This window comes from Mauremys mutica, chromosome 3 (genome assembly GCF_020497125.1).
Source record: "Mauremys mutica isolate MM-2020 ecotype Southern chromosome 3, ASM2049712v1, whole genome shotgun sequence".
NCBI classification, from domain to species: domain Eukaryota; kingdom Metazoa; phylum Chordata; order Testudines; family Geoemydidae; genus Mauremys; species Mauremys mutica.
The window spans coordinates 138,366,167-138,384,945 of NC_059074.1; the positions used below are offsets into that span (position 1 = coordinate 138,366,167).

General features: G+C 43.1%; 1 protein-coding gene and 1 long non-coding RNA gene across 4 annotated transcripts in view; one reads left to right on the top strand and one right to left on the bottom strand.

The window, feature by feature from the left end:
- Nucleotides 1-1,137: 1,137 nt before the first annotated feature.
- On the bottom strand, nt 1,138-18,779 carry LOC123367559. 3 transcript variants are annotated; one of them, XR_006578527.1, is made up of 4 exons: nt 18,685-18,779; nt 17,958-18,139; nt 9,560-9,811; nt 1,138-4,800 (listed from the first exon to the last, which is right to left on the bottom strand). It is a non-coding gene; the product is annotated as an uncharacterized LOC123367559 (long non-coding RNA). The 3 variants fall into 3 exon arrangements; XR_006578526.1 differs by having other exon boundaries at nt 17,958-18,121; nt 18,685-18,775; XR_006578525.1 differs by lacking the exon at nt 18,685-18,779 and adding an exon at nt 18,395-18,669 and having other exon boundaries at nt 17,958-18,121.
- The window catches only part of EXO1 (exonuclease 1), a 28,938-nt gene continuing 24,536 nt past the window's right edge, over nt 14,378-18,779 (top strand). The window contains exon 1 of the mRNA XM_045011880.1: nt 14,378-14,395. Coding sequence (XP_044867815.1) covers nt 14,382-14,395 — 14 coding nt within the window. The 5' untranslated portion in view covers nt 14,378-14,381. The remainder of the gene's footprint in view (nt 14,396-18,779) is intronic.

Sequence of the window (18,779 nt, forward strand, 5' to 3'; positions counted from 1 at the left end):
CTAATTGCTTTTTATGTGCTTTTCTGTATATAGTACAAGCCATATCTACAGAATCTTAGGCATGTTTAAAGAAAGGATAATGGAGATTTCAAGTTGTGTACATGCCCCACTGAGTAACAGTCCTTCTTTCCCCTCCACACCCATCTTTTCTATTTATGACCCTTACTGTTCCATCAATTTTAAATTGTAAGCTCAATGGGGCTTGTTTTGTGAGGTGCATTGCATATTTTTGTGTTCTCAAAACTACTGTTTATGCCCTTGGATGTGGCTGTTTGTTTGAAACCAATGTGATGACAGATTAGAGAGCAACTCTATTAAACTCTCTGTAGTTGATTGTGTTAATTAAATCTTACACACTCCATTGCAGGATGAGCGTAAACCTACCAAATAGCTTTCCTGTCCTCAGATGATTGTACCTTGACAGCAAGTGCTAAAATTGATAACCCAATGAATAGTGTTGAGAGAGTTAAACTATTAAACTAGATACTGTTTTAAAATCAAAATTCCAGCCTCCATTACTCTCCTGTGGTACAGCAATATTAAAATGTTTTACGGTAAAATCATTTTTCTTGTGTAATATCCTCTTTTTCTATCTAAAAAGCAAGCCCAGCCCTTTTCTGGCACCAGAAATAATATCTAACATTAATATAGCACCTTTCATCCTATTGCTTTGAGCTGTGCAGCATTCACTAACTTTGGCATGAAATACAGCACCTGTTTAATAACACTATAGAATAGCAAGGCCTGTATTGTGTTTAGTAATCTCCACTGAAATCAGTGGGGAGTTCTGCTTAAAACATCATGATGCAATATGGGCCATAAATGACCTTTACCATATCTAAAGACACTGTAGGGCAAATTAGAACGGCTCAAAAATAAATATGGTCCAGGATCCCAGATTAAACATCATTTCCTTAGAAACATGCTGTAGGAACTTAATCAAAAGTGGACAAGACACCAAGTTTTATTTTATACCTCAACCAAAAGATTAATAGATTAAGGCCAAAAGGGACCATTATGATCCTTTAGTTTGACCTTCTACATGACCCAGACCAAATAATATAATCCAGTAATACCTGTTTGAGCTATAGTCTGTTAGAAAGATATCCAGTCTTGTTTATAGACTTCAGGTGATGGAGAATCCACGATGTTCTGATGGTTAATTACTCTCTCTGTTAAAAAATGTATGCCTCATTTCTAGTCTGAATTTGCCTAGCTTCAGCTTCTTATGCCTTTTCCTGCTAGACTCAAGAGGGATCTGCTATCAGAAATCTCTTAGCCATGGAGATCCTTGTACAGTGTGATCAAAACACCTCTTATTATAAGGCATGTTTACCAGACCTTTCATCATTTTATAGCACAGCCTCACTAATGCTGCATGCAGAAGTAACACCATGTCCCTACTCCTGCTTGGTATTCCCCTGCTTACACATCTGGGGATGGCATTCACTCATGTTGAAGTGGTTGTCTACCATGAGGACCCCCTAAGGCCTCTTCAGTGTCACTGCATTCCAGAACAGTCCTCCATCTTCAAAGTGTGAGCTCCATTCTCTGTTTCTAGATGCAAGACCTTTCATTTGGCTGTGCTAAAATGCATACAGTTCAAATAGGCCTACCTTACCAAGTTATCCAGGCTGGTCCCTGTCCAGCAAGGTTTTTATATTTTCTTCCAGATCATTGATAAAGATATTGACTAACACTGGGTTGGGAACAGATCCCTGCAGGACCACACTAGGAGCACACCCATTGGAGAGCAAGTCACAATCTACAATTACTTTTTGTGATCTATCAGTTTTTAATCCATTTAATGTGGGCTGCATTGATTTTGTATAGTGTTAGTTTTCTGATCAGAATGTCATGCAGGACTAAGTCAAATGCCTTACAGAACTCTTATGTCAACAGTTACCTTTATCATCCAAACTTGCCAACTCATCAAAAAACACTATGAACGTTGTTTGAGACCTACATCACACCATGTTGGTTGGCATTAAATATGCTGCCAGCTAATTTTTTACTAATTGCATCACATCTCAGCCCTTTCATGATTTTTGCCCAGAAGTGATATCCAGTTCACCAGCCTATTGTTACCTGGGTCATTTACATTTTTAAGATATTGGCAAATTAGTATATTCCTAGTCCTCTAAAACTTTCTAAGATGTGTTAAAATTAACATTCATGGTTCAGAGACTTCTTTGGCCAATTCTTTTGATACTTCTGTGTGCAAGTTCTCCAGCCCTATCTATTGAACAATGTTTAATAACTATTTTATCATCCTTAGTTACTGATGGAATTTTGTTGTAAAATATGACTACATCATCCTGCTTCTTTCCAACTACAGAATGGAAATATTTACTGAATAGATGTGTCTTATGATTGGCGATTTTACTATCTTTATCTAGTATCAGACCTGCACCCTACTAGGATTTCATTTGTTCCTGATTTAAGAAATTTCTTGTTAGTGCCCTTTTATTCTTACTGCCCACAGACTTTTTTAGCTTACCTTATTGTCTGCATTTCCTAAATGCTGATTTGTACTCAGATTGCTATCAGCTTCACCATTATTCCATTTGTTGATGATATTCCCAATAGCACAGTGGCCATGCCCTAATAATGCTATATGCCGTACTGACTGATGGGTCAATCCAGTGCTGAATGAAGTTAATGGAATGATTTCCACTGACTTCAGTCGGCAATGGTCCAGGCTCCGAGAGGGAAGAATGCTATGTACAGAATCACCTCGGCTATTACCTGCAGCACATGTGCTTTCTTTGGAGATCTTCCGTCCAAGTACTAACCCCAGCCCAGAGCTGCTTAGATTTAACAGGACCACTGCATAGTCTGGGTAAGGCTCAAGAAGCTTTTTCTTTGATAAATGTAAAACCTGCAGTAGACTAAGCCAAGTAAGCGCAGTTGTTTCTATTACAACAGCACCTAAGAGCCCCACTCATGGACTAGGACCCCACTGTGCCAGGCACTGGACAAATAAAAAAATGATCCCAGTCCCAGAGAGCCTACATGAAGTTTATATTATCAAAATTAGGCATTGTCTGACAAGGTCCTATCTATTTTAAAATACCCCTAATAAGAGACATACGTCATTTCAATAAGAAAACTATTTTAGCATTTTATCTGTGCATTGCACAATGCAGATAGAATAATTCTTTATTAGGAATATTGTAGTTCATTGTATTGTAGACCTTCCTCTCTACAGATTGGAAAAGAGAAAATTGCTTCTCTCTCTGTTCCATCATCATGACAGTTGGCATTGAATTCTTAGCCCATGTACCAAAAAGCTTGATCCTGTACCCTTTGAAGCCAGAGGGAACTTCCACCAGGGTTTTCAATGAGCTCAGGATTCTGCTTACACTACACTCATTGTAGAACAGGCGTATGGACCAGTCTCAGGGAGGGTCCATGTCATTTGGAGGAATGGTACTAAAATTGCAGAATCTAAAAATATTTTCTCAGCAAGATAAAGTAGTGATGTAGTAGGTAGGTGAAATACAGCTACCCTCACTCAGTTTGGCCTGGGCACCACTGAAGTTACCAATCTTTTTTATGGGGTCTACTAATAAGCATTGGTTTAGTAATTCGTTTGTTGCTATTAGTTATGGGTTTTCAGTACGGACAACTGTCCTTTTATCATTGGAATTGCATTTGTTTGCATTCTAGATCTTTTCCTTTACTGCCCCACTGCTTTATTCCTAAAGAAGTCCAAGCACGTTAAAGCCAAATGGAAATCCATATTCCTGTGCATCAGACTAATTGTTATACTTTGCAAAGTAGCCATGCTAACACACGTCTGTTTCCTTTATCATCCTAGAAGCTTATGGTTTCTCTGGCTGCAGAGATTTATTGCCAGAAATTTATTATAGCCCTTGCTAATGCTTTACAAAACTTGGGATACACTTTAATATTTCTCACCCACTGGGGAAGCTCAATATGAATAACATTGACAATGCCAGTATACCTAGACCCAAAAGTCTTCGTGATATAGCCTCCATTGTAATTCCCAGTTTTTGGCTTGGGGTTTGTTGGAGAAGGAACACAAAGGTACTGGTTATTGTCCTGGTCTTCAATAAATTTACTCAAGCTTCTGGATCCTCTGAGCAAAGTCTCAAAGGAAACACTGTGCGCCTGGTTTGCAAGATAGCGAATAGAAGAGCCTGATGCAGAAAACTTCCCTGAGTTGAGTGATGCTTTTGAAAGGGTGAAACCTAATTCTATCCATTGCTCAGGGTGCATTTGTCCATGGATATCTACAATAAGGCCTCCTATCATCTGTGATTTTGCTGATCTCAAACTTTATAAAGTCTTCCCAGGCTTTTTCTGCTTGGGGAATTCCAAAGGCTGCTTCTTCCTTTTCCCTGTTGGCATCCATCTTGATCCTCTGGAGATGATTTATAAAAAGATATGGGGAGAAACTATCATTAAGGCTTCTGATTTCTTTAGCAAGAGTCTGAACAATCTCTATTCCTGTCCTGATTTGTATCCACCTTGCATTTCTGAAAGTCCTGCAGGTTTCCTGGAGAACAATTATGAGAGAAAATACAAGATAATGTGTTTGAATCCCAGCAACCAGCATCTCAATCAGGGATGTCTTCAGGTTTCACTGTTCCTTCATGCAGGACAGAAATAATCAGGCTCATATTGCCCAATTGGTATTCAGTGTAATGGCTGTGTCCAAAGACGATCTCCCTGGTTCCAACAGGCTTCAGAGTCAAATACAAAATGCAAACACACTATCACCACATTTTTTCAGCTGGGGCCTGAGTTTGGTAACGTGTAATGTAACAGCACCTAAAGAAAAAAACCAAACACATTTTGAAAGAGGTTTTACAATGGGGCTGAAAAAAAAATCTCTGGTGCTCTATCTTGAGTCAGTTTTCAGCTGCTGTTAAAATAATCTGTCTATGGGAGAGACTGATAGATACACTCCTTCAGTGTGACTGACCAGAACTGATATAGCCTCATATTTCATTAATTCTCATGGATGTTCAGTAAGGAGATGGCTCTGTCACAGACTCCCTGGATGGTGGCAGGCTGCTAGGCCTTCAACCCAGAAAACACAGAAAGGCAAAAGGGAGCTAGAGGTCCCAAAGGCTCAGGGCTGGGTGAAATAGTCACAGGCAACATTTTTTGACTAAAAACTTTTACTATTTTCAGGTCTGAAACTTCAATGAGATTGAAACAACTTTTTAAATCTTCAAAGTCTTTCAATAAAATTGAGCCAAGTATTTTTTTCAATCTTGAAAAATTGAGAGCTACTCCTCAACAATTTACAAACTTGTGAATTTTAGAAAAACTGCTAGCGGAGCCCTCCCCCTCAAACAGCTACAGGGTTTGGTTAGAGGACTAAGACCAGGCCTGGGATCTAGGATGTACTGGGTCTTGGTCCTACCTCTGCTGCAAACTAGTCTTAATAATTTGCATTTATGCCATATTAGACAATATCATGATTTGGCACAGGTAGTGGCAGTGTAAGCTGCTCTATGTCAGTGTATTGTTATCCTTGCCCACATAAGCATTGAGTCTCACTGGCCCTAGTTGGTAGTACCTATTAAGAGTGCTGGTCAGGGTCATGAGAAAAGGCCAGTGATGGACCCAGCAGACAAGGGCCAAGTTTCCCAATGGTGGGAAAGCCACAACTGTGGATTCATGGCCCACGTAGGGCAGAAGAGCTAGACTTTTGTAACAGGTTTATGATCATGATGGTCCCTTCTGACCTTAAAGTCTGTCATTGTATGGAACATGTTCACACTGAAAACTCGGGGTTCAAGACAGCTCTTCTTAAAGAACCCATCCATTACAAGATTGTAATTGCTGGCGTCACAGAGGCCTGTCTGCCACACAGCAATTAAGTTACTGGGGAAGAAGCAACATTACTCCTCCCTGGTGGTCCACACAGAACTCAGGGTATGGCACTCCTCACTAGACAACCTTTAGCACAGACTTTAGCCCCGTCTCTCCATGCTTACTCTGTGCTGGGCTCCAAAATCATCATGGATACTTACCTGTCAATGTGACCTACATGCCAACAGAAGACTCATCACTTGTGGAAAAGGACTCATTCTACCAGCAGCTAGCAGCAAAAATCTAGTGAACTCCGGCACATGGTACCCTGGTAATGCTTGGAGTGTCCCATGCCATGACTGGCTGTGATCAAACTGGGTATGACACAGTGATAGGTCCCTTTGGTTCAAGTTCTCCAAATGACTCCCTCCCACTACCCAGCTCTTGACTTTGTGTGCTGCTAAGGGCTTTTCTGTTATGGGCTCCCAGTTTAGGTATCTTAAAAGGTTGTTGGACTTGGATTTCAAACAAATAATGCTGGTCTGGGCATTCATCACACTTTGGGGATTCTGCAGCTTCTTTATGGGTTTAGTTAACGGTAGGTTCCCATTGGTGACCTCTGTTTAATATACCCTGCTTCAGGGCTCATTGGCAAGGGCAGCCTTCTGATTTCTATTGTCTATTTGCCAAATTGCTCTCAACTTTCTCTGCTGCTTCTGTTGATATCCAGTAGATGGCATCTGTGTATAATATTTCTCCAATGCTTCCTTTAGTTGGAGGGTTTGTTTTATTTATTTAATTTATTTCATGGGTGGATTTCATAATTTGCCCTGACAATTTGGGATCTCTGCTTTTAAGCAATTTCTTTTAGTATCACCAACCAGGGTATCACTTTCAACATTGCTTTTTCCTTCTAGTGCCATACAATTATTACTTATTATTGCTACAATAATTTACCAAGAAATGGAACAAAATCCCTTAGTCTTCTAAATCTAGTGAACTCAATGAATACATGTTTTGATTATATCCAATACTTGTCATATCACATCTTTCAAGGCTTATAGGATGAGGGACATTACATTAGGAACAAGACAGATAATTTACATAGAGATGTATATCTGATTTATAAGGCAAATCTACAGTTTCTAAGTTGGGTGAATATATATTATATAGGCTTCTTGAGGTATCAGGAAGTTTGACGTCTGGAATGTTTTTTGGGTCACCAGCCAAGCTATTTCTAATTGGTTTAACTCTGTGTTTTGTTTTTCTCGTCTCTGATTCTTAATTAACATATAGGGCACTCTGCATAGGAAAAGGGGGTAGTCTGTCACCTGGCACAGGTTCTCCTCAGCTATACTATGAGATGGAAGTCTGCCCCATAAGTAAGTTATGGAAGTCTTTAGTTTGAGAAACTAACACTAGTTGGAAAATTCCTTATAAAGCATCAGAGCTTTCCTTTCCTGGGAATTGTGTTAGCTTAATTAATGCTCCCCAGACAAGATGTCTCATCTATTGGGACAGGCCTATTGACTTCGGCTCCAAAAGATAGTTAGCGTTTGCAATGTGCATTAAGATGATTACCACCAGACAATTAAAAAGAAGTTAGCATATTTTCAAGGCATATTTTAATACCTGTACATCTTACAATGTGCACACAATGCCCTAACCTTCAATAGATCTTCCAAGACAGGGGGATGGCCCCATCACTTTTAAAAGTGGGAGGGCAATAGCCCTCCTACTTTTTACCACCCGTAAGGGCAAGCAACAGGAGAAGAGGGCAGAGAGGGGCGAGCAGGGCCTCAGGGAGAAGGGGCAGTGTAGGAGTGGGGCCTCGGTTAGGATGCCAGTGGTCACACCCACCCACTTTTAACGAACTTCCACCGCTCCTGCTCCAAGATCTTCTCAGTTCTTGTGAAGAATGAACATCTGCCACTTCATGACAGGGACGCCTCCCCAACAGAACAAAATCCAAACTCTTGCTTGCATGCAACAGTGACCCACCTCAAGCAAAATCTGGCTCAGTGCCATGTGAAACACATCAGCAGCAACGAGAAGTCTCAGTTTGTCTAAAACTAAACTGTATCTTTATTAAGAGAGGTGTTTACAAAAGTACAGTAACTCCTCACTTAATGTAGTCGTTATGTTCCTGAAAAATGTAACTAAGTGAAACGATAAGTGAATCCAATTTCCCCATAAGAATTAATGTAGATGGTGGGGGGGGTTAGGTTCCAGGGAAAAAAAATTCACCAAACAAAAGACTATATATTATACTGCGTGTGTGTGTGTGTGTATATATACAAACAAACAATTTAATACTGTACACAGCAATGATGATTGTGAAGCTTGTTTGAGGTGGTGAAGTTAGAGGGTGGAAGGGGGTGGAATATTTCCCAGGGCATGTCTTGCTGCTAAATGATGAACTAGCACTCAGCTGAGCCCTCAAGAGTTAACACATTGTTGTTAATGTAGCCTCACACTCTACAAGGCAGCACAAAGGGAGGGAGGGAGGGGAGACAGCATGGCAGACAGAGACACACACAGTGTGTGTGAGAGAGATGTGCACTGACCCTTAAGTACACTGACCCCACTCTGTACATTGCCCTTTTAAGTAGAACAGCAAGTTGAGACAGCAGCTGCTGCTAGCAAGCTCCCTCCGTCCTGAGCCCAGTCGTGTCCCCCCCACCAGCTCTATGGAGATGGGGTAAGTGGGGTGCAGGAGCAGGGGGAAGGGGGACACCCTGACATTAGCACCCTTCTCCCCCCCCCAACCCCGCACAGAAAGCAGGAGGCTCCTGGAAGCAGCTCCAAGGCAGAGGGCAGGAGCAGCACATGGCAGTGGAGAGAGGAACAGCTCAACTGCCAGCAATTGTTAGGTTGTTGAGCAGCTGCTGCACAGGTAACTTAGGGGAGAGGGGAGCTGATGGGGGGCTGCCAGGCCACCTTGTTTTCAAGCCCCCACCAGAAGCTCCAATGGGCTGCTCTTTCTGCAAGCGGTGGACAAAGCAGGCGGCTGCCAAACAACATTAGAAGGGAGCATTGCACAACTTTAAACAAGCATGTTCTCTAACTGATCAGCAACGTAACAACAAAACAACGTTAACCAGGACAAATTTAAGTGAGGAGTTACTGTACTGCACCTGAAGTTAGCAGTCTAGCCATGCACACAGACTGACTTCCTTGTGCCTCTTTCAAATTCTTCCTTCCCACAACCTGTGTTCCTCCCTCCCAAGTTCCATGCAGGTTGTTCCACTCAAATATTATTTTTAATCTCATGATTTTAAAACGAATTTGTGTGATTTGGGTGGGGAGAGCTAACTTGTAAGTTTTTGAATGCTTAGGGTTGGCAATACTGAAATTTTCTTTTTGTCCTTTGAAGGAAACTAATGGGTCTTCCATGCATTACAGGTTCAGGCTCATGAAGTTAGGGTTTGCGAAACGGCAGAAAGGGAATATTTTAGCTGGCAACCCTGTCAGGTCTGGGCCTCATGTTAATTTCTGGGTAGTCTGAAAATGGAACCAGGGCTGAATTAAGGAAATCCTAGGTAAACCACGACATGGGGCCCCTGTGGTTCCATCATCTACACCATGTCCCCATTTGTGTGCCATAGCTGCTACTCTTCACTGGGAATGGAGGAGGCACGGGCCCCCCTCCTCCCTCATAGAGCCTGAGGCAGTGATATGGGAACCGATTCTCCCCACCAGGAATTGCAGCAGGTGTCCCCTTCTCCTCAGGAGCAGCACTGGGGAAGGTGGTTCCAGTACTTACCCTAGGAGCTATATCCCAGCTACAGGACAAGTGGGCAAGGCCTGCTGCACTCTTCTCCTCCTGTCACACACACAGTCCTCTGCTGGGTTGGTGTTAGCTGAGCCACACAGGGCATTGGGTCTTGGCGTTAACACTGAGTTGAATGGTACAGTTCATCCCTCTTAGTGGTGTTGTTTCAGGCTGCCTGCAGACTCAGGCAGACATTGCTGCATCAGTTACCTGGGGTTCATGTCTCTAAGCTTTTCTTCACTACTATTAGGACAAGAAACATCGTTTTTAAAATGAAAGTTGAGATTTTGATGTAATCCCATGATACCCGGAGCCGGGGCCCTAAATCAAGAGATGATCATGTCTAAGCCTTAACCTAGCATGGAGGTTGTGCCAAACCTGTCAGGTTCCCTGGAGTTTATGGGAAACTTTCTAGTGGGTTTGGTTTGCAAGGAATCCTGATCCTTCCCCTTCACTTTGCATTTTGGCACTCAGACACCCAATGCAGAACTCAGACTGGTGAGTCTCATCACATCCATCACAAAACCAGCAAGTTGTGATGGGTTTCTTTGAGGCTGGAAAGTTTTGTCCTTTTTCTAACAAAATCCTAACACTACTGACATGCTCGAGTGAAAAGTTCACATGCTCTCTCTTTTGCCCTCACTGGAACCCATTCAAGGAAAGATTTAGGCAAACTTTTAAACAAACCCCAGTGCATTTTGGGTTCATAATGAAATCTGAAACCAGATGAAGTCCACCTGATATAGGATTTCACTGGAATTGTGTACTTTGCACATCTCTTGTAGACAGGTATTTTTAAGGGCCTCTGTTCTCAGATTAGATTCATATTTGGACCCAAATATGACTCTGACCTGGTATTTGAGTCCCAAAGACATGGAGGGGAAACAATTATTCATAGTTTTCTTATTCTGACCAATATATAAAGCAAATTATGGGCCAAATACTATCCTGTGAAACCCCACTGACTGTATGGGATTTCAGTGAGGGCAAAATTTGATCCCCTATTCCATGTATTATGTTGCCGCAAAAACTTGAAGTAGCTGTTTGAAATTTAAACTACTATGAGGATAGAGCCTGGATGTGAAATAAATAAATTATTCTCTTATTTTACATTAAGAAGTCCAGTACCATCTGCTATAGGAGCCAAAAATAAAAGGAACAGCAGAAACACACTGAGCAGACCGAGAATAAGAGGAACAAGATTTAGAAATCAAGCAAAAAATTGTTTTTCACACTAAAAATATAGATGGAAGGCAGTAATCCTACACTACAAGGCTGATTTTGTTACACTCTCATTTACCACTGACTCTCAAAGTTGCTATCTGCTCCTATCCATCTGAAGTGACATTGTATTCTTCTTTTCTATTTAACGGATAAAATATATAGTCAGGTATTATTTGATGGCAAACTACTGCAGAAGTACCATAGACTAGGACAGCAGGGGAGTTATTACATTGCACACCCTAATTGTTGCCCACCAGCACTACCTATAATGAAACCTATAAGAGATACTAATTTACCTTAGTCCTAATTTTTTCCTATCCTGAGGAGTTATATATGCAATTCTTTGATAAAGGCAGTGCTCTAGCCTAGCAAATTTGGAGAAAGGAGAGCAGGTATGTCACCTATGTGCACATGTGGTCAGACAATGTAAATTTCATGGCACTCCCACAAAAATCCCCACAGCCTCTCCGTTCCTGGATCTGATCCTCCAGTATCACTGGAATAGATACCAGGGTGCATGTGTTTTGACATCAGTAGGAGCTATGACTGGTCAGCACTTTGAAAAATCAAGCCAATTACTTAGGAGCCTACATATGGATTTAGAAGCCTAACTTTTGCCACCCATTTTTAAATATCTTAGCCTAGAATTGCACTGGTGTAAATGCAAGCATCTGTCCTTTGGCATTTCAGTCAGTCGGTGTCTAATTCTCTCCACTCCTTCCTTAAAAAGCAGTACATCTTTTCCCTGGGCAGGGCTGAGTTCTGGGTCTGTATCCTGCCAATCCTCTGTGATGCTTTTTGAGTCACATGTGTTATAACCTTTAAACCTGTGTTAGGTGTTGTGTCATGTACAATCTGCCTTCAGCAGGAGGTCACAGTTACATAAGATGCCTTCTTACAATTAAATGCTTTGTCTTAACTGAACTGGTTTGTTCTCTAGAGTTACGAGTTTGAAAAAAGTTGCCACTAAATATCCAGCCCGTAAAGGGCATTGTATTGTAATTATTAATTAAACATTTTAATAATCTGTAAATACCAAAAAACTGACAGCTGATGTGTTCAAATTCATGATTCATATCTTTAAAAAAAGATTTGCATAACTTTCATTCACTACTCTTTAGCCTCTTAACATTTCAGTTACCGTAAAAAAGTAACAGATGTGAATATATTTTGCTCCTACAGTGGTTTTTGGTTTTAATTCACACCTACCAGAAAAACTTCTGCTTTTGTATACCAGAATACACAGATGTGCTCTGGTATCAAAGGAAAACAAATAACTAAAAATAGAAACTAAACACAGAAAGGACACAATCTTTCCTGCATGCTGACCCTGAATTTGATTAAGGAAAAACTAAAGACTGGTAGTTACACAAAACCTGCATTAAGTGGTCCTGCCAACCATAAGCCTTCAAAAATCATGACTCAGGCCCCACAAATCATGATTTTTCAAGGCAATACATTCTGTATTCTTCTTATTTGCTTTCTGGGTTTTGGCCATTTAGGGCAACCTCAGTTCATGTTTTCAGACTCCTCTCTGCACTCATGAGGGCTAGAAATTTAATATTTTTAAAAATGAAAGCTGGGATTCTCATGTAATAACTTGCCTCCAGGAGCTCTGGAACACACCAAATATCAAGTGAGTTGGCAACACTGCATCATGCACATGCATTAACTGATATGACCACAGAAAATACAAGTTCTGTTTTTCAGTGGTCAAAACCCTCTCGCTTCATCCCCAATTATCTGTGCAAAAGCCACACACACAAACCCGCACCTTATCCCTACTTCTGGGTATTCCCCGAAGAGAGGGCAATTGTTTCCTTGCTTTAAAAAACAAAAACATTTATTTGTACTCAGATAACACGAAAAGTGATGGAATGGGAGAGTTTCAAACTTGAATGTGATCCTACCCAACTTTAAAGAAAAACGTATTAAATACATAGTCATTAATATTCCTTCTTTGAACTTTAATCCACAAAACCATTTCAGAATGAGCAATGTGTTATATCCTTGGGGGCAGCCGGTTTAGGAAGAAATCAGTTGAGGCCAGAGAGCAGACAGCTAACAAAACCACCATTTTATTTACAGACACAGAGAGCTCACTTAGCCGGCTGAAGCTGGCTGAGCTAACCCATAATAATCTAACTCAGTTGCCATAGCAACAAAAACCATGACAACCAAATACACAACATATTCCTCCCCCCTTAATAAGAACATCCCCTAAATAAAACACACACTAGACTAGAGAAGGAGGGTAGAGTGCCTCCATTCCCGGCTAAACCCTGGGGATTATTTTGCCCCATAACCGTGGGTTCGCCCTAGCTAAAGATCCAGCCGATGAGAAGGCCTTCTGTCTCTAGGTGGATTACGGCGAACTTCTGGTGTTATTGCACCCGAAAGCACTAGGGGCTCAGGGTCCGCAGCATGAACAGGTGAGGAGGTGGTATCAGCTCATGCTGGGCAAAGGGGTATCTCAGCCGCCGGCAGTAATGGTGGAGAACAGTCAGGAACAGGTGACTCGTGATTCGGTGCCTCACCAGAAGAGGTGAAGTCAGACCCCTCAACTGCAGATGGGTCCTGAGGACTGGCATGACCTGGCAACAGCTGATCTACATGTCGCCGCCAGGTAAGATTCTCTGCAGTCCGGACTGTGTAGGAAACAGGTCCTGTTTGAGTGATGACTGTGGCCAGGACCCATTTAGCTCTGGAAGTATAATTCCGAGCCAAAACTGGCTGTCCCGGGCTAAAGGTTCGGTCTTTTGCTCTGGGTGCCCGTCTGATGACTTGATATTGCTGCTGATGTTGCACAGTTTGTCGGGGTTCAGAAGGTTTCAGCAGATCAAAGCAAGTGCGCAGCTGTCGTCCCAACATTAGAAAGGCTGGGGATGCCTGGGTTGTAGCATGAGGTGTGTTTCTGTAGGAAAGTAAGAAGGTATCCAGACGCTTTTGAATGGAGTGTTGTCCCCTTGCTGATTTCAAAGTGTTTTTCATTGTCTGCACAAATCTTTCAGCTAATCCGTTGGTGGACGGATGATATGGTGCTGACGTGATGTTGTGTATCCCATTTGCCTTCAAAAATTTTGAAACTCCTGAGAAACGAACTGCGGTCCGTTGTCGCTCACATGTTGTTCTGGCAGACCAAAACGACTAAAGAGTCCTCGTAGTTTTTGGATAGTACTCTCTGCAGAAGTGGACTGCATTATAGAGACTTCTGGCCATTTAGAATGGACATCTATTGCCACCAAGAACATGCTTCCTTCAAGGGGGCCAGCAAAGTCAACGTGAATACGTTGCCACGGGTTTTCAGGCCAGTCCCATGGGTGTAGGGGTGCCCACTGGGGTGCATTCCTCACACCCTGACATGACATACAAGCTTTTGCCTTCTCTTCAATAGCGCTGTCCAATCCAGGCCACCAAAAATAGCTTCGTGCAATTTCCTTCATGCACACTATTCCACAGTGACCGGAATGTAGCTGTTCTAACATCTGTGATCTCAGTGGTGGTGGAATAATGACACGTCTCCCCCACAACAAACAACCAGATTGGACCGATAACTCCGTCCGCTTGGACATGTAGGGAACAAGGTCGGATGAGACCGGAGAGGTTTGTCGAGATTTTCCATGCATCACCAGGTCCATAACTTGGGACAATACTGGGTCAATGCGAGTTGCCTTCTTTATCTGAGTAGCAGTGATGGGTGTATTCTCTACCTGTTCAAAGTAGAAGATTTCCTTTTGGGCACTATCTTGATGTTTGAGCGGCAAAGGCAACCTTGAGAGGCCATCTGCATTGCCGTGCAGAGTGGATTTCCGATATTTGATTTCATATGTGTGTGCTGAAAGTAACAATGCCCAACGTTGCATACGACTAGCAGCTAATGGGGGAATGCCTGTGTAGGGTCCAAAAATTGACGTCAGAAGTCGATGGTTTGTAAGAAGAGTAAACTTTCGCCCAAACAGGTACTGATGAAACTTCCGAATTCCAAAAACAATTCCTAATGCCTCACGTTCGATTTGGGCGTAGTTAGTTTCTGCTTTGCTTAGAGTGCATGAAGCAAAAGCAATAGGTCTCTCTTCTCCCGAAGGCATAATGTGTGACACGACTGCTCCCACTCCATAAGGGGAAGCATCGCAGGCCAATTGCAGGGGTAAGGATGGATCAAAGTGCGTTAGAACTTCAGAATTTAACAATGCATCCTTAGCTTTGTTAAATGCAACATCACAGGCTTCAGTCCACTTCCAGGCCTTGTTCTGCCCAAGGAGCTCGTGAAGTGGTTTTAGCAGTGTGGCTAACTGTGAGATGAACTTTCCATAATAGTTCAGGAGTCCTAGAAACGAGCGCAGCTGGCTTACATTTCGAGGTGGGGGAGCCTCCACAATAGCTTTAACTTTTGCAGGGGCCTTATGAAGACCTGCAGAATCGATGATGTGTCCCAAATATTCAACAGAGGGCTTGAAGAATTCACACTTGTCTTTGCGAACTCGTAGGCCATACTCTTCCAATCTTTGTAGGGTAGCCTCTAAATTCTTTAAGTGATCCTCTTCATTTCTTCCAGTGACCAGGATATCATCCAGATAGCACTGAACTCCTGGCAAGCCACACAAGATCTGGTCCATAGCTTTCTGGAACAGGGCGGGAGCCGATGTTATTCCGAGGGGTAGGCGACAGTATCGATAAAGCCCCTTATGAGTCACAATAGTCAACAGCTCTTGGGACTTTTCATCGATGTGCATCTGTAAATATGCTTGACTCAGATCAATCTTACTGAACTTTTGTCCCCCAGCCAGGCCTGCGAAGAGGTCATCGATGCGGGGAAGCGGATATTGCTCTGCACACAACACTGGGTTGACAGTGACTTTAAAATCACCGCAAATCCGGAGAGAGCCATCTTTCTTCACTATTGGAACGATAGGAGTGGCCCATGAGCTATGGGTAACTGGTATTAGGACTCCATTGGTGACCAGGCGCTTCAGGTCTGCTTCAACCTTTGGCCTGATGGCATATGGCACAGTTCGGGCTTTCAGATATTTTGGTGGACTGCCAGGTTTAATGTTCAATGTCACAGTGATTCCCTTCATACTTCCCAAATCATCTCCAAAAACAGCAGCATGTTTCCTTAGTATAGGGGTTAGACTGGTTTCTTCTGCTCTAGGATATGCAAGGTTCCTCTTTTTGTCGGCCAGACCACAGGCCTCTTTTTCTTTTGTTTACAGGCACACTCAATGTGTCCCTTTTTGCCACAGTGTCGACACACCAGGTCCTTACACCAGCATTCTGATGCCTGGTGACCCGGCTTACCACAGCGGTAACATTCTTGACTCTGCACAGTTTTGTGGGTCGGTTCTTGTGACACTTTTTGCACCCTAGGGGATGCACCGATGTATTGCGCCTCCCTTGTAGCCACTTCCATGGAGAGAGCAATATCAACAGCCTTCTGTAAGGTAAGCTGAGCCTCTGTCAGTAGGCGCTTCCGTATAGCTTCACTGTAGAGGCCACACACTAACCTGTCACGCAGGGCATCATTTAACATTTCTTTAAATTCACAGTGTTCTGCTAGCTTTTTTAAAATGGCTACAAATTGTACAACCGTTTCATCTTCCTTTTGGTCTCTTTTGTGGAACCTATATCTTTCAGCAATTACCAGTGGTTTTGGGGAAAAATGGGACCCCGGGATTTCCACAATGTCACTGTAAGATTTAGTTGCTGGCTTCATAGGGTGTAGTAAGCTGCGTAGCAGGGAGTAGGTTTTAGCCCCTACAACACTTAAAAATATTGGCACCTTCTTCGCTTCTGTAATGTCATTTGCAATAAAAAAAAGCTCAAAACGCTCAGTATACACATGCCATTGCTCTATATTCTCATCAAAAGGTTCCAGTGGCCTGGTCAGAGTAGCCATGATTTTAGTTTCACTTTCACAGTCAGTGCAAACAAGCAGCTTTTTTGTTTGTTTGTTCTTTACCTTGACTTCCACTTCCTTCTATTACTGGAGCAGCACCGGAATCTCACCCTTGTCGCCACTTGTTATATCCTTGGGGGCAGCCGGTTTAGGAAGAAATCAGTTGAGGCCAGAGAGCAGACAGCTAACAAAACCACCATTTTATTTACAGACACAGAGAGCTCACTCAGCCGGCTGAAGCTGGCTGAGCTAACCCATAATAATCTAACTCAGTTGCCATAGCAACAAAAACCATGACAACCAAATACACAACACAATGAGTATATGCAAGAAACTTTTACTGAAATACCAAACCTTTTCTAACTTCTTGGGAAGGATACATCATGCCAAAGATTCTATAATAAGTTACATACTGTAATCACAATCAGTAACTTATTCCAATGGACCATGGCTACCAGAACTCTTTCTCCCAGCTCTGATGAAGAAGCAAGGTCGCTGGCCTGATGAGCTTTCAATTGACATAGATCAGACAAAAACTAATACCCTGCAGCATAAGTGAAACACCACGGTTACATATCTTAATCTACAATTTAAAAAATATTTCTTTCAAACCATCCCCACGTTCTGTCCCTATGTCCAGATGCCTCAGTTAACATAGTTCACCATTATGGACCTAATGCTTCTTTTCTATCCTGGGGCAACACAAAAATAGATTCTGGGTGAGAAACAAGTAGAGAGGACATCTAATCAGATGGTGCCTAAATTACTGAAAGTATCTAAAAGCCTTATAATAGCCTCTCTTGTCCCCCCTGCAGTCTTTGCAGAGGGGGTGGGGGAAATTTCTACTTCTGCACTCTGGGTTGGGAGCAAGATTGGCAGGGCCTCTTCTGTCCCCTTTATAGGTACTAGATGAATGTCCACATATGATAATTATTTCTACATTGTTCTCCCCTATTTTTATTTACTTAAATTCTTTCCCTCCTGGAAAATTCCAAAAAATCTTACATGGTGGCTCAGACTATATTAACTGTAGAAGTCAAGATTCAAAACAGATTCAGAAACAAGATTATAATATAACTAAAAAGTTAATTCCTTAATATTTCATCTTTAAACATTTCCTAGCATTATATGCTAGCAACAAGTGGACATCTGGATAGGGGAAACATCACCCCATCACTGTCAATAGTGCATGTTTCTGCTCCTCAGGATTGCAAGTTTGTGCACATTACTCTGCAGCCCCAAAAGCTGATAGACAAAAAGCAAACTTACCCTTTTTGTAAATGTCTTCACTATCCTCAGGGCAGGGATTGTCTGGGGCTCTGATCCTGCAACACAATCTGTGCAGTGTGCAGCCAGACATCTGCTGCCAGAGGGGGCTCCAGTGTGGCCCATGTGGATCTGATGACAGGAATGGGCCAGATTTTGTGCTGGTCCTGGGAGGAGCACAAGAGCTAGTCAAAAAAGGAGGGAAAAGTCCAACATTTTATAAACAATCCCCTTCCATTTTTATTTTTTTTTAATTCCTTGTTTCCCCCCAGCTTTTGAAAAACGTTGCCCACCTCCCCCAGGTACTGTACTGGGTGGTCTTTGTGTGTGCGCGCCTGGGGAGAGCTGAGGGGTGGGATGGTGCAACCCATTAACCCAATGCCCTGGGACTCGGTCTAGGTCTATACTGCATACCCCTGGTAGCAGCACTTGCAAGGTACCTGTAGCTACACGCGGCAGAGACAAGCAGGCTGCCCCCACCCTGCAGTACGTATCTAGGTGTGCCAGGGAAAGGCGCTGGCCAGGCAGGGGAGCGACGCTGCTGCTGCTGGGGGCGGGCGGCGGGGCTTGGGGTGCAGGAAGCTGCGGGGGGCACATTTCCACCCTAAGCCCCGGCCGCTCCTCTCTGCACCCGGGCTAGCCCGGGCCCGTGCGGTGCGGGCCGGACGTTCCCCGCGGGGCTGGCGGCGGCCTAACAACGCGAGCCCCGCTGATGCCCTTCTCTGCCCACCTGTGCCCAGCACCCCCGCCCACAGCCGGCGGGAGCGGCCGCCCAGGGCGGACTACATATCCCAGCCTGCAACGCTCCGCCGCGCGCCCGGCCGG